The sequence below is a fragment of the Capricornis sumatraensis genome, chromosome 6, assembly GCF_032405125.1.
Source record: "Capricornis sumatraensis isolate serow.1 chromosome 6, serow.2, whole genome shotgun sequence".
In the NCBI taxonomy this organism is placed as follows: Eukaryota; Metazoa; Chordata; class Mammalia; order Artiodactyla; family Bovidae; genus Capricornis; species Capricornis sumatraensis.
Genome location: NC_091074.1, coordinates 9,357,520 through 9,371,709, shown reverse-complemented (window position 1 = coordinate 9,371,709; position 14,190 = coordinate 9,357,520). Strand labels below are relative to the sequence as shown.

Sequence of the window (14,190 nt, the reverse complement as noted above, 5' to 3'; positions counted from 1 at the left end):
TCAGTTGTGGCAACTCCTTGTGAGCCCGTGGACTGTAGCCTGCTAGGCTTCTCTGTCCATGGGATTCTCCAGGCAAGAATACTGGAGTGGGTTGTCATGCCCTTCTCCAGGGATTCACTGGTATGGGGGGGGGGGGGATGCGGGCATTACTATGCCAGTCTCTCCCCCACCCTTCCCCTGATGGAACAGCTTGAAACTATGATTCTGTGTCTTTAAGGTTCCCACATTTGATTCAAACATGGTTACCTTCTATAGGACTTTGCTTAATATCACACTCTTGAGTTCCTTTGTCCTGGGATTCTACCTTCCCACTCCGATACAGGTTTTCCCTAGTTATATGCTCTCTTTCTTTTTGACATGGTATTCGTTGTTGTTGTTCAGTCACCAAGTTGTGTCCAACTCTTTGCAACCCTACGGACTGCGGCACGCCAGGCTTCCCTGAACTTCACTATCTCCTGGAGTTTGCTCAAACTCACGTCCCTTGAGTTGATGATGCCATCCAACCATCTCCTCCTCTGTCACCCCCTTCTGCTGCCCTCAATCTTTCCCGAGCATCAGGGTCCTTTCCAATGAGTTGGCTCTTCACGTCAGGTGGACAAAGTATGGGAGCTTCAGCATCAGTGCTTCCAGTGAACATTCATGGCACCCTTCTGTTACTCAAGGTGTAATACAGGCCACCTCTCTCTACAGGGCTTCCCTAGTGCCGCAGTGGTAAAGAATCACCTGCCAGGGGAGGAGACCTGGGTTCGATCCCTGGGTTGGGAAGATCCCCTGGAGAAAGAAATGGCAACCCACTCCAGTATTCTTGCGTGGGAAACCCCATGGACAGAGGAGCCTGGGGGGCTGCAGTCCATGGGGTCACAAAAGGGTCAGACACAACCCAGTGACTAAATAAACTTAACGGCCACAAAGTGAGAAGATTACTTCATGCTCCATTTTTAAAAATTGTAATTTCATTTGCATTTTATATTGGAGTAGAGTTGATCTTCATTGCTGTGTTTCTTTTTAGGTGTATAGGACCTGATTGAGTTATACATAAAGTGAAGTGAAGTCACTCAGTTGTGTCCGACTCTTTGCGACCCCTTACACTGTAGCCTACCAGGCTCCTCTGTCCATGGGATTTTCTAGGCAATAGTACTGGAGTGGATTGCCATTTCCTTCTCAGGGGATCTTCCCAGCCCAGGGCTTGAACCCGGGTCTCCCGCATTGTAGACAGACACTTTACCATCTGAGCCATAATTGTTTGGGGGGGGGGCGGTTCTAATTCCCACAAATGTTGTGACAGTAGGTTTAGTAGAGTTCCCTGTGTTATTCAGTTCTTTTAAATTATCTGTTTGATACAAGTTAGTGTGTATATCTTTATGTCAAAATCTCATTTTATCCTTGGCCCCTCCCATTAAAAAAAAAATGAAAGTTGTATTCTCTGTATGTTCGTCTGCTCCTGTTCTGTCAGTTAGCTCCTTTGAGTGCACTCACAGGGCCGATGTGCCGGTGATGCCCTGTGCTCTTCTCTCCTCTCTGATGTGCCTCTCTGCGCCTGGCCATCTCTTGGCCCATCCACGCTGCTGTCAGTCACGCTCTTTCCTTCTGTTTTATAGCTGAGTGGTGTTCCACTTTAGAGGTACACCATTTCATCTTCCTTTTTCTCCAGATGGACATTTTGGTGGATTCTGTGTCTTGACTGTTGTAAATAGTGGTGCCATGAAAGTAGGGATGTGCGTGTCATTTAGAGTTATTTTTTTCACTGGGTCTCAGCATCATGGAGGTGAGATGAGTGGATCATATGGTTCCTCTACGTTTCACTTCTCAAAGAAACCCAGTAATGTTTGCTTGTGGCAGCCCCTATTTCCATCCCCAGCAAGGGTGAAGGAGGATTCCCTTTTCCGGACGTTCTGAGCAGCACTTATTCTGTGTAAATCTCTTGGATGGTGGCTGTTCTGATGGGTGGAAGGAGACAGCACCTCACAGTGGTGATTTACCTTGATTTACCAATTAGAGATGTGGAATGTCTTCCTATGTGTTTTTGTAAGTCATACAGTGAGAGTCCCATTTACCTGTTGAAGCTGGCTTCTTGTAAGTGCCCTGTTTTGAGTTCTTCTCTGATGATCTATCCCAGGACATTCCTTGAGGGCAGGAGTCCTTTACAACCCCACAGGCCTTGTGAATATGAGAAGCCCATGAGTACTGGCTTTCAAGTTGTTGTAACGAAAAGCCACCACAAGGAGGGCTTTTTTCCTTCCCCACTTCTTGCCCCAGTGTGGTTCCTCCAGCAACCAGAGCCTCAGGGAAAGGCCCTTCCTAGGTTGTTAACGGACTGCAGTGTGCAGAAGAAATACCCAAGCTTGTGTATCACTGCATCTTCCCTGGAGCCATTCCCCCGTGGACACATCCCAATGCCTGCAGCATCACTCTGCTGAGGCGTACTGTCATCCACAGGAGGGCTGAGCCCTATGGAAGGGTGGAAGCGGGAACACTCCCCGCTTCATGAGGAGCCACGGAACCCAGGGGATGTCTCAGTGCTCCTCCAGCCCGGAGGCTCCCCACTGGCTTGGGTGAAATCAGCTTGGTTTTCAGGCAGGAGTGTCCATCTGGTCTGGAGATGCTGTACTCCTGCAGGGTCCCTGGGCACTCCAGGTCCATGGAGCTATGGGGCTGACTGACTGGCAGATCCTCTCCATCTCCCTGGGACCCAGGCCTGCTCAGCCTGCAAGGGTGATGGACAGCCCACCAAGTCCCTGAGGCGTGAGGGGAGCACAGTGGGCATTTAGTTTGCATCTTCATTCTGGAGGTGTATCTAGGTAAGTGACAGTGCTGTGGGCTCTCTTTTGGGTTTCTTTAATTTTGTTTCCTAACTAGGTGTCCAGCACCCTCCTTCCCTTACCCACAGAAGTACCTGAGTTCTTTTTCTGGTTGTCTTCCAATCTAGGGTGTTATAATAGTGTGTTGACACTGGTGAAAGAAATCAAAGAGGACACTAATAGATGGAGAAATATAGCCTGTTCATGGATTGGAAAAATCAATATAGTAAAAATGAGTATCCTACCCAAAGCAATCTATAGATTCAATACACTCCCCATCAAGCTACCAACAGTATTTTTCACAGAGCTAGAACAAATAACTTCACAATTTGTATGGAAATACAAAAACCTCGAATAGCCAAAGCAATCTTGAGAAAGAAGAATGGAACTGGAGGAATCAACCTGCCTGACTTCAGGCTCTACTATATAGCCACAGTCATCAAGACAGTACGGTACTGGCACAAAGACAGAAATATAGATCAATGGAAAAAAATAGAAAGCCCAGAGATAAATCCATGCACCTATGGACACCTTAACTTTGACAAAGGAGGCAAGAATATACAATGGATTAAAGACAATCTCTTTTACAAGTGGTGCTGGGAAAACTGGTCAACCACTTGTAAAAGAATGAAACTAGAACACTTTCTAACACCATACACAAAAATAAACTCAAAATGGATTAAAGATCTAAATGTAAGACCAGAAACTATAAAACTCCTAGAGGAGAATATAGGCAAAACACTCTCTGACATAAATCACAGCAGGATCCTCTACGATCCACCTCCCAGAATATTGGAAATGAAAGCAAAAATAAATAAATGGGACCTAATTAAACTTAAAAGCTTCTGCACAACAAAGGAAAATATAAGCAAGGTAAAAAGACAGCCTTCAGAATGGGAGAAAATAATAGCAAATGAAGCAACTGACAAACAACTAATCTCAAAAATATACAAGCAACTCCTGCAGCTCAATTCCAGAAAAATAAATGACCCAATCAAAAAATGGGCCAAAGAACTAAACAGACATTTCTCCAAAGAAGACATACAGATGGCTAACAAACACATGAAAAGATGCTCAACATCAATCCTTACCAGAGAAATGCAAATCAAAACCACGAGGTACCATCTCACACCAGTCAGAATGGCTGCGATCCAAAAGTCTACAAGCAATAAATACTGGAGAGGGTGTGGAGAAAAGGGAACCCTCTTACACTGTTGGTGAGAATGCAAACTAGTATAGCCACTATGGAGAACAGTGTGGAGATTCCCTAAAAAACTGGAAATAGAACTGCCTTATGACCCAGCAATCCCACTGCTGGGCATACACACCAAGGAATCCAGAAGTGAAAGAGACACGTGTACCCCAATGTCCACTGCAGCACTGTTTATAATAGCCAGGACATGGAAGCAACCTAGATGTCCATCAGTAGATGAATGGATAAGAAAGCTGTGGTACGTAAACACAATGGAGTATTACTCAGCCATTAAAAAGAATACATTTGAATCAGTTCTAATGAGGTGGATGAAACTGGAGCCTATTATACAGAGTGAAGTAAGCCAGAAAGAAAAACACCAATACAGTATACTAACACATATATATGGAATTTAGAAAGATGGTAACAATAACCCTGTATGCGAGACAGCAAAAGAGACACAGATGTATAGAACAGTCTTTCGGACTCTGTGGGAGAGGGCAAGGGTGGGATGATTTGGGAGAATGGCATTGAAACATGTATAATATCATATGTGAAACGAATCGCCAGTCCAGGCTTGATGCATGATACTGGATGCTTGGGGCTGGTGCACTGGGGCGACCCAGAGGGATGGTACGGGGAGGGAGGTGGGAAGGGGGTTCAGTATGGGGAACATGTGTATACCTGTGGCGGATTCATGTTGATGTATGGCAAAACCAATACAATATTGTAAAGTAATTAGCCTCCAATTAAAATATAAATAAATTTATATTATAAGAAAAATAATAGTGTGTTAAGTCAGGTTTCCTTGTGCTCCAGGGTGGGCCCGTGTTGAACATTTTATGAGTCGTTTCTATGTTCCTGGAAACCAGAAAATTTGTCTCCACCCTGCACTTTCCCGTTGGTAACCCTCTGCTTCCTTTTGAAGTCCGTGAGGCTGTTTGTCTTTTGGAAATGAGCCCTTTCGTACCATGTCTCGATTCCATGTCAAATGAGTACATCAGAGTTTTTGGTCCCTGTGTCCCTTCCTTCACTTTGTATGATCATGTCTGCTCTCCTCCCGATGGCCTGACGTTGCATTTTCCCTGTTCATGGCTGAGTCGTATTATATTGTGTATATGTCCTCTATCTTCTGTGTCCGTTCATGTGGATGGACACAGACTTTCTTCAGGGAAAAGTCCGTTCCTGGGTTTTCAGTGAGTGCAGTGTGCTGGAAGAAGCACCCAAAGCCTGTGTGTCTTTATCTGGTTGTGTTCTGGCATGGGTTGTTAGAGAGTTTTGAATAGGGTTTCCATGTTCTGTAGAGTCAAGGCAGGAGGGTTTCACTTAGGATCCTGCAGATCTTGTGAATTTGATTTGCCCAACAGCATTTTTAAAGAAAGTTGTAGTTCCCCCAAACTGCCACAAGGCGGCGGCATTTCTTCATGCCACACTTTTTTTTTTTGCCCCCGTAATTTCATCCGTCTTTTATATTGGAGTAGAGTTGGTCTCCAACGTTGTTTCTCCTACGTGTACAGGAACTTGATTTCGGTATACAGGCACATACATTATTGTTTTGGGAGTTCTAATTCCCACATATGTATTACAACAAGTTTAGCAGAGTTCTGTTTGCAATTTGGTAGGTCCTTTGTGATTATCTGTTGGATATATGTTACTTTGCATAGGTTTATCTTTTTTAAATCAGTTTGGTTTTCCATGCCTGTTAAGTTTGTTCTGTTTTGTAAATTAGGCCATTTGTCTGAATTCATAAACTGTATGGTCCAGTACTGTTTCGATAGTAGTCTTTGTCTGACTTCACCAAGTTTGGTACTATCCTGGTCTATTCATGCTGTGTCTGTTTTACAGCCGAGTAGTGTCCCAGTGAGTAGTTGTACCATGAAGTCTTTGTTTTCCTCTGAGTGGACAGTCTGGTGGATTCTATGTCTTGAGTGTTTTCAATAGCAGTGCTGAGAAAATGGGGTGAAAATGTCATTTCCGATGATGACTCTCTCTGGGTACCAGCACAGGAGTGGAGTTCCGGATCCTGAACCTGTGTCTAGCTTTGTAAAGAAACTCCATGCTCTTGTCATTGTGGCTGCACCCGTTCCCATCCCCCTGGAATAGAGGGTGAGTCCCCTCTCCATGTCAGAGGGCCACGCTGGCCTGCCCGTGTGAGAGGACACCTCATTGGACCTCGGATTTGCCTTCCTCTCATAGTGAATGTTGCTGGGCATGTTTTCATGGGCCTTTTGGTTATGTGTATGCTTCCTCTGGGAAATTCTGATTTCTATACATACATACATGTCTATATTCATGTATTTTTTACAGAGCAGCAATAGTTATGTATGTATATGTCAATCCCAATCTCTAAATTCCTCCCACCCCCCTCCATTCCCCCTCGGTATCCATACCCGTGTTCTCCACCTGTTTCTATTTCAGGTTGGAACTAAGGTTATCTATATAATTTCTTAGCTTTCCCATGCACACGTTAGTATGGCATTCGTGTTCTGACTTTCTTCACTCATTATATGACAGTCTCGAGGTCCATCTAAGTCTCCACAAACGGTGGTTTCATTCCCGACCATCTTTCAGTCTGTGTGCTTCTCCACTGGTTGGCTCTGCAGCTTCCTGTGGCCTGGGCGAGTGTGCAGCCTTCTAAGAAGGATTTCTGTGATTATACTCGTAACTCTGGTGACAGAAATGCTCATTTGCTTTCAAGGCTGAGAGTCTGGTGCTGGACTCAAGAGTTGAATGGCTGGGGTCCTGATGAGGCGTCCACACCCTTCACTCCCCAGGGAGCAGCTCGGGGTCAGTCCCCTCCTGATGTGGGCGGTGGGATCACTGTGGGGCTCTGAGTGGGGTTTCCTGATTCACCTGAGGTCACTTTAGAGGAAACTTTGGTGTGTGTAGCAGTAGATCTGGTGTGTCTGTTGGGAGGAGTGTGTTCAGCGTCTTATATTGACATCTTGAGCCACAGCGTGGTGCACTTAGTTCCTGAGAATGGTGATAGTTAAATGGTGCGAAGGTGCTCCCTGTGGGGCCACAGAAACCGGTGTCACGCACGTATCAGGTAAAGTGCTGAGGCGGGCGTGGTTTCGAGAGGGCCCCCAAGCTCCCTCCTGGGTGCACCCACCTTCCCTCTCCCCCACACCACATCCAGGCTCTGTGTGGATGGGACTTTGCAGGTCCCACATCTGGTGGTCCCTCGAAGCACGGGTTCTCCCGACAAGAGTTAGTGTGTGTAAAGATGTGTGCCGAGGGTCTTGGTGCTGGGCTTGGGGATGGAGGGGTTGCCATGCCAAGGGGTGCGGGTGGCCCCGTGAGCCCTGTCTCCGCATGGAGTCCGAGCCTGTCCTGGCCTCCTGCACCCAGGAGCGCGCGCAGTGCAGTGACCAGTGGGTTCAGTCTGCACGGGTTCATCAAGGCTGAGACAGACCCGGAACTGAGCATGTGCTTCACAAAACTGCAGCTCTTATTTGTTAAATATTTATTGTTAAATCCACATTACACCAGCACGACAACCCAAAGTAGTAAGAGAGTACTTATTGTTTTTATAAATACATGAAAGGTGGCAAAATAATGCTGCTTAATCCCAAACCCAGCAAGTCAGCAAAACGTCACATTCGGGAACATTTGGCAAGTATGAGAAGACATCAGTCGTAATTCTGCGAGAGAGAGAGGTCCAGGAGAGCCTTGCGTGCCAGTCTGCCCAGGCTGCGGGCACCGGCACTCACACTGGGCACGCAGAGCTTGCTTGGTGTGTCTAGAAGGAAGTGGAGAGCTGTGCGTGTGAAGGAGTGAAACGGGCTACGCGGGGGCACACAGGCACAAAATCACTAAAAATACTACATATCGAGTAACTGAGCCAAGAGAGTTTGACAGCTTTATCATAAATAACGAAAGATAAATGTGTTTTGCATAAGGAATACAGTGTGTTCTCTTCATAGCAAAGTACCATTATCATATCATAGCAGGCCCCATTTTCTCGTGTTTAAAGTTGATTGGTTCCGACTTAAAACTGTCAAGTCTGGTCAGAACCCGCTCCGTCCAACTGACCAAAGTCAGGGGCACTCTGGATGGCCTTGGGATGACTGGGAGCCCAGCACCTTCTTCAGTCAGAGGTCTCATGGCTGCAGGGAAGTTAAATTGTGCTCCCACCCGCTGCGCAGGCGCCGTGCAGAACATGCACGCTGGCGCCCACCTGGCCCTAGCTCAGTCCTGTGCCCCCCAGCAGACAGGTGCCCACAGGCTGCCTCCGACCCTGACGACCTCTCCGCTCAGCCCATTACCAACTTGCTCTGTGCACCCCACCTCCAGCTCCGACCCTGCGGTGTCCCGAAGGTCCCCCACCACTGGAACCCTAACTCCCTGACTCAGGAACGGCAGCGTCGTGGACGGAATTTGAAGAGAACCGAGGGAAGCCTGGCCTCCACTGGCTCCCGCCCCCCCTGCCATCTGCGTGGACACCGTCACCTTGCGTTCCGCCCTTCTCCCCTCTGCTCCTCCCTCGCCCCTCACCCCGACACACCCCGCCCGCCGCGGTCACTTGGGTGGTCTAGACGCCCTCCGTGGAATGGTCTGTGGTCTGTTTCTGCTTTCCTCAGAGTAAGTTACGGATTTCAGCATGTAAGCTCCCTACCAAGGCAACACAAAAGGAAAAAACACATAAAGAGAAAGCTAACAATGACGTCTTAACCTTGACAGAAACTCAGGATGTCGCTAGGACTGCAGCAAGGGGTTCCTTCGTACGACTTAGTAGAAAACGGTTTGCACAGACAAGGCACTTGCGTGGGTTTCTTGGTCGTGCCCTCCTGCTGTGGGGCCGCCTCCGGGAAGCCCCCGCGCTCACGCGGGGTGGCAGTGCTGAGCCAGTGTTGAAGGCACTTAGGACAACACGGAGCGGGGTCGCTTTTCCGTGAGGGCTTTGGCTTTTCAGACTCCTTGAATCACAGCGATTCCCGGAGTCTGAACTGGCTGATGAGTGTGGATTCTGCGCAAGGCGTGCGTCTACTGGCGTCGCGTGCGCAGCCTCTGTTGGTTTACGGGAAGAAAAGGAGAGCTGCGGTGCCCTTTGTCTCTCGGAGTCGCGGTGCACTTGCGTCCCGCGGCAGGAGGCGGGTCCGGGCGGCGCGGTTCGGGTCTGTGCTCCCGCGAGGGCGCCAATCACAGGTCCTCGCTCTCCACCAGGCCGGGGCTCAGCGCCAGCGCGGACGGGCCGGCCTCGGGCTGGAACGCCGCCCGGATGTCCAGGCCCTGGTCGGAGAGCGCGGCGTAGCGGCTGGCCGACGGCCGCACCCGCTTCGGCTTGGCGCTTGGCGGTGGCTGCTGCCACTGGGCTGCAAGACACCCGAGCATACGCAGGTGAGGGCCGGGTGGGGAGGGCTCTGCCGCGGGGCACAGGGCCTGTGGTGCGGCCGGGCGCCTGCTCACAGCACACCCCGCATGCCCCCGAGGAGGCCTGAGAGGCCCGCACGGCTCTGCACCTCACGCCCTTGTCACAGAGCGCGTCTACACGGGCTGCGAAGACCGCAGGGGGAACACAGGCGATGCAGCTCACCCACACCTCGGTACTCGCTGCAGCCTGGGGACTCCTCGGAAATGGCCACTAAGCTTCCTAGCTCCCCTCTTAAGAAATCTTCAAAGCTCATGGGTAGGCATTCCACAGTGGCGACAGGAATTCTGAATGGACTGGGGAGGGGGTGCTGGCTGAGGTCATAGTTACTAAAGCATCTCATGGAGGTATTTCTTAATTCAGAAATCAGTTCTGAATTTTTCCTCGGGGTTTACTTGTCACAGAGTGCCTCTGTCATAGGGTGATACTGTCATAGAGGGATACTGACCTAGTCTGTCAACTCAAAAGGGATGATTTTTTAAAATCAGGGATGCGTGTACACAAGGAGACACACACAAACACACAAGCCTACTGCCAAACTACTTCAGACACCGCACACACACGAAGCGCTCAGCCATGGGAAATACGCCCTGCAGCATCAATGGACCCCGTTCAGCGTGGGTCCCAACGCTGTGCCGGGTCAGGACACAGGAGGAATGTTAGAGGCGGCCCCGTGCACCATGCGGTAATGAGATGGACACGTCTGTGACTGTGCCTGAGCCTAGCGTTAGCTCCTAGAGGCGTGGGGGGAGAAAGCACAGCTGGGAAGCCCACGCCAGAGAAAGAGGCACACGCGGCACTGCGGCACGCAGCGTTTCTGAGCGATACTTGGGCACTGTTCTCCTGGCGAGGGTCACTATTACTGTCGGGAAACTACAAACAGAAAGAGAAAGAGCACGGTGAAGTCTCGGCGTGGGAGGCTCGAGGGCCGTGTGGGACAGAGCAGAGTCTGCAGCGCGGACCAGGAGGCCTCGGGCGCCCAGCACGGGGAGGCACTTACTGTACACGTCGAGTCGGGCTGTGCAGGACACAATCCCGGCCTCGTTCTTGGCCGACACGGTGTACCAGCCTGCGTCGTCCTTCGTGGCACCCTGGATGAGCAGGCACACGTAGCCGTGGTGGTCCTGGTGCATGCTGCGGGAGAGGGCCTGCTGTGAGGGCTGCGGGCTCCGCAGCAGGGCTGCGAGCCGTGGCTCACGGCACCCCGCATGTCCCGCAGCGCTGCGGCCACTCCAGCGGGGGGGCACGGAGTGGGCACCTGCAGGCTCTGCCCTGTCACCCCCGGCAGGCGGGTTACCTTCCCGTGTCTGAGGTACAGGGGAGCCCCCACAACGTCTCCGCAGGTGGGGCTGGGAGGCCCGCATGGCCCCTGTATTCTGGGGTGGCCAGCTTCTCCAATCCTGGGGGGGGGGTGCCCCATAGGGGTGAGCCCTGCTGCCTCAGGACCCCCAGACCCGAGGGTGGGCAGGGCCCGGCACTCACCTCACACGGTCCGTGCTGTGAGTCAGTGACTCATTCTCCTTCTTCCAGAATATCTGTGGTGGGGGTGCCCCCGAGACCCGGCACTCCAACCTCACGGGGTAGCCGTCCGCCACGCCCGTGTTCTGCAGCTTCTCCAGAAAGACCGGCGGCTTGTGCGCTTCCTTAGCTGGAAGACAGGAGACAGGTGTCTTGCCTGGGAGACACGGGCAGTGCCACAGAGCCCGCAGGTGCCCTCAGCAATGCGGGGCAAGAGGCCCGTCCTCTGCCAAGGGAGTCCTTCACCCGGAGGGAGCCTGTGCTCACCCCACACCTCCTCTTCCTCTGCGAGGTAGAGGCTGAGAGCCCTGCACCCGACCCACAGCGCCTGCCTGCGCGGTCTCAGGGGCTTCCTGCAGGCTGGCAGTCGACCAACAAGGGCGCTGGGCTTCCTTAGTCCACCACTTCCCCCTGGTGACGCTGGCCCCTGGCGTGCTGGGGTCAGATCCACGAGCAGCCTGCCCTGCTGTCTGGCAGATGCTAAGGCCTTCTAGGTCCTGCTGCAGGGAGACGGGCAACAGCACTGCACGGGCGGGCGGGGGAGGGGGCTTCCAATGGGTGCCTAACGACTAGCAAGGGGGGCTGTGCCCTGCAGGTCCTGCTGGCCTCGTGATCACCGCACAGCTGCCAACAAGAAGGAGAGCATCCGGCCTTCTCCCGGCCCCCCTCAGGGATAGACACATCACAGCTCTACCCCACACCTGTAAATAACGAGGACCCTGTCTGATCTTAAATTATGTAGGGAGTTAATTTTTACTGGACTTTTTCACCTGAGCTACTCTGGGGGACGCAGATGGTGGGAGCAGACCTCACTTCGTTTTCTTTCTGGGTCTTTGCTTTCATTAAGAGGATAAAGATGGATGGACCTTCACGTCACAACAGCAGACAGCTGCATTCAGAGGCTGTGCTAGGCAGGCACAGGGATGCAATGCTTCGTAGGATGTCATCCTTGTGAAATGATTTAGTCCTTAAACTGTGAGCATCATGGCCCATTCTACAGCAGTGAGAGTGAGCAGCAGTGATGGGCCGGCCAGAGGACATGGCCAGGAAACAAGGACTGAGCCCTGACTTCTCCCAGAAGTGCTGAAGGGGACATCTCGGGCCTGAGGACAGGCATGGGCAACAGAGCCAGCCACACAGCAGTGAGCAGCGGGGGCCGGAGGAGGGCATGAAGCGGAACCCAGCCCACAGGCCGACTGCACTTCTGTGTGCACGTGTCTCGTTGTCAGGAGACTCCTCAGGAGGAGACACTGTCTCTACAAAGAGCTCGGGGCACTCGGACCTGGAGGAAAACCAGGGATGGGATGGACCCAACTCCACAACCAGGGGAGGAGGTGGTCTCCATAGATCCCGCCTCTGGGAAACATGGAAGAAGCCAGCTGCTTTGCTAAAGGTGCTCCTCTGAGGACCAGGTGAGGCAGCACACACAGAGCGCTCTGCAACCAGAGAGACGCAGGCACAGCACAGGCTGCCCACACGGCTCCTGGAGGGCTCTGCACGCAGCGGTGGGAAACGGACACAACACACTCCCCACTCTTGTTGATTCTCTAAACATTTTCATACACTCATTTCCCTTAAAGCAAAAAATTATACCATCCAGGTCTGCTGCGTTGCAGGTGGATTCTTTACCAGCTGAGCTACCAGGGAAGCCCCACTGCTAAGTTAACTTTATAATCCTTATTAGTATATCCTATTTTTCCTATGTTTGCGTTAATGAAAATGATTTCTCACACTGGGGGCGCTGCTGAGTCTCCTCTCGCCCTGAGCGTGTCTTCCCGAGCCTACCTGCGACCAGGAGCTCCAGGCTGAAGGAGTTCTGCCCGGCTCGGTTGGTGGCCACGCACGTGTAGATGCCGGCGTCCCGGGCTGAGACGGGCTCGATGACGAGGGAGTGCACACCGTTCTCCCGCACCAGCATTTTGTGGGCACTGTCCTGGCGCACTGGCTTGCCGTCCAGCAGCCAGGTGAGATCGGGTGTGGGCAGCCCACTGACCTGAGGCAGAAGGGAAATGCATATGAGTTCCTCCGACGCCAAAATGGGCCGCTCCATCCACAGGAGACGGGCTCTTAGTGTTGGTCCTGGTTCTCTTCTTGGCACAGACAGGCTCACTTCTAAACACCTCCTACAGGGCAACGCGGAGGAGAGTGAGGTGGGGTCCTCAGGGGGTCTGGTGGAGAGTCTGAGCGTCACTGCATGGGGCCCAGGTTCAGTCCTTGGATGGGCAGTAAAGATCATTCTTTAAAAGAAGCCGACTTTTTTTTATACATTCACAGTTCCCTAGGGCTTCCCCGACAGCTCAGCTGGTAAAGAATCTGCCTGCAATGCCGGAGACCCCAGTTCAATTCCTGGGTTGGGAAGATCCGCTGGAGAAGGGACAGGCTACCCACTCCAGTATTCTTGGGCTTTCCTAGTGGCTCAGCTGGTAAATCCACCTGCAATGCAGGATACCTGGGTTCGATCCCTGGGTTGTGAAGATCCCCTGGAGAAGGAAAAGGCTACCCACTCCAGTATTCTGGCCTGGAGAATTCCATGCGGTATATAGTCGTCCATGGGGTTGCAAACAGTCTAACATGACTGAGCGACTTTCACTTTTACATATAAAACTAAAATTAATATTAACCCCTTGGTATCACCTGATTAAAATAAAGTTTTCCCCTTTGACTCTGTATATATATATCTATGTTTGTATTCATTTTGGTTCTGTAACTAAAATGTCATTTTAGAGGTGGTCTGTGTGAATTCTTACAGACCCACAATAAATACACGCATATAAACATACACACTGACATCTGGATACCTACACCGTGGAAAGAATTATGTAGCAAATGATGTGGCTGACAGGGATTCGTTTCCAAAATTTACAAATGGCTCATGAGGCTCAGTCTCAGAAAATGGATAGAAGATCTAAACGGACATTTCCCCCAGAGAAGACACACCGGAGGCCAAGAGGCGCATGAGAAAATGCTCAACATCGCTGAACACACTAGAGAAATTAGCATTTAACTGTTAGAGAAAGGCAAATAAAAGATGTGAGGTGTTGCCCCACATCAGTCAAAATGGCCACTGTCAAAAAGCCTACAGACAATAAATACACGGGTGGGGTTAAGGAAAGGGGACCTCCTAAGGTGCTGTGCTGGTGGACAGCGTGGTAACAGCCCCTGTAGAGAACTGCAAGGAAGTGTCTTTAAAGTGCTCAAGTAGAGCCACCACATGATCCAGCAGCCCACTCCTAAGAGTATATGCGGAAAAAAGAATGAAAAAAAAACCAGAATTCAAAGTGCACCCAACAGTGCACTGCAGCACTATTTAC

General features: G+C 51.1%; 1 protein-coding gene across 1 annotated transcript in view; it reads right to left on the bottom strand.

Annotated features, from left to right (window-relative positions):
• Nucleotides 1–7,481: 7,481 nt before the first annotated feature.
• PALLD (palladin, cytoskeletal associated protein) overlaps nt 7,482–14,190 on the bottom strand; it is a 369,544-nt gene continuing 362,835 nt past the window's right edge. The window contains exons 17-20 of the mRNA XM_068974720.1: nt 12,665–12,872; nt 10,844–11,009; nt 10,362–10,495; nt 7,482–9,305 (exon numbers count right to left, since the gene is read on the bottom strand). Coding sequence (XP_068830821.1) covers nt 9,133–9,305; nt 10,362–10,495; nt 10,844–11,009; nt 12,665–12,872 — 681 coding nt within the window. The 3' untranslated portion in view covers nt 7,482–9,132. The remainder of the gene's footprint in view (nt 9,306–10,361; nt 10,496–10,843; nt 11,010–12,664; nt 12,873–14,190) is intronic.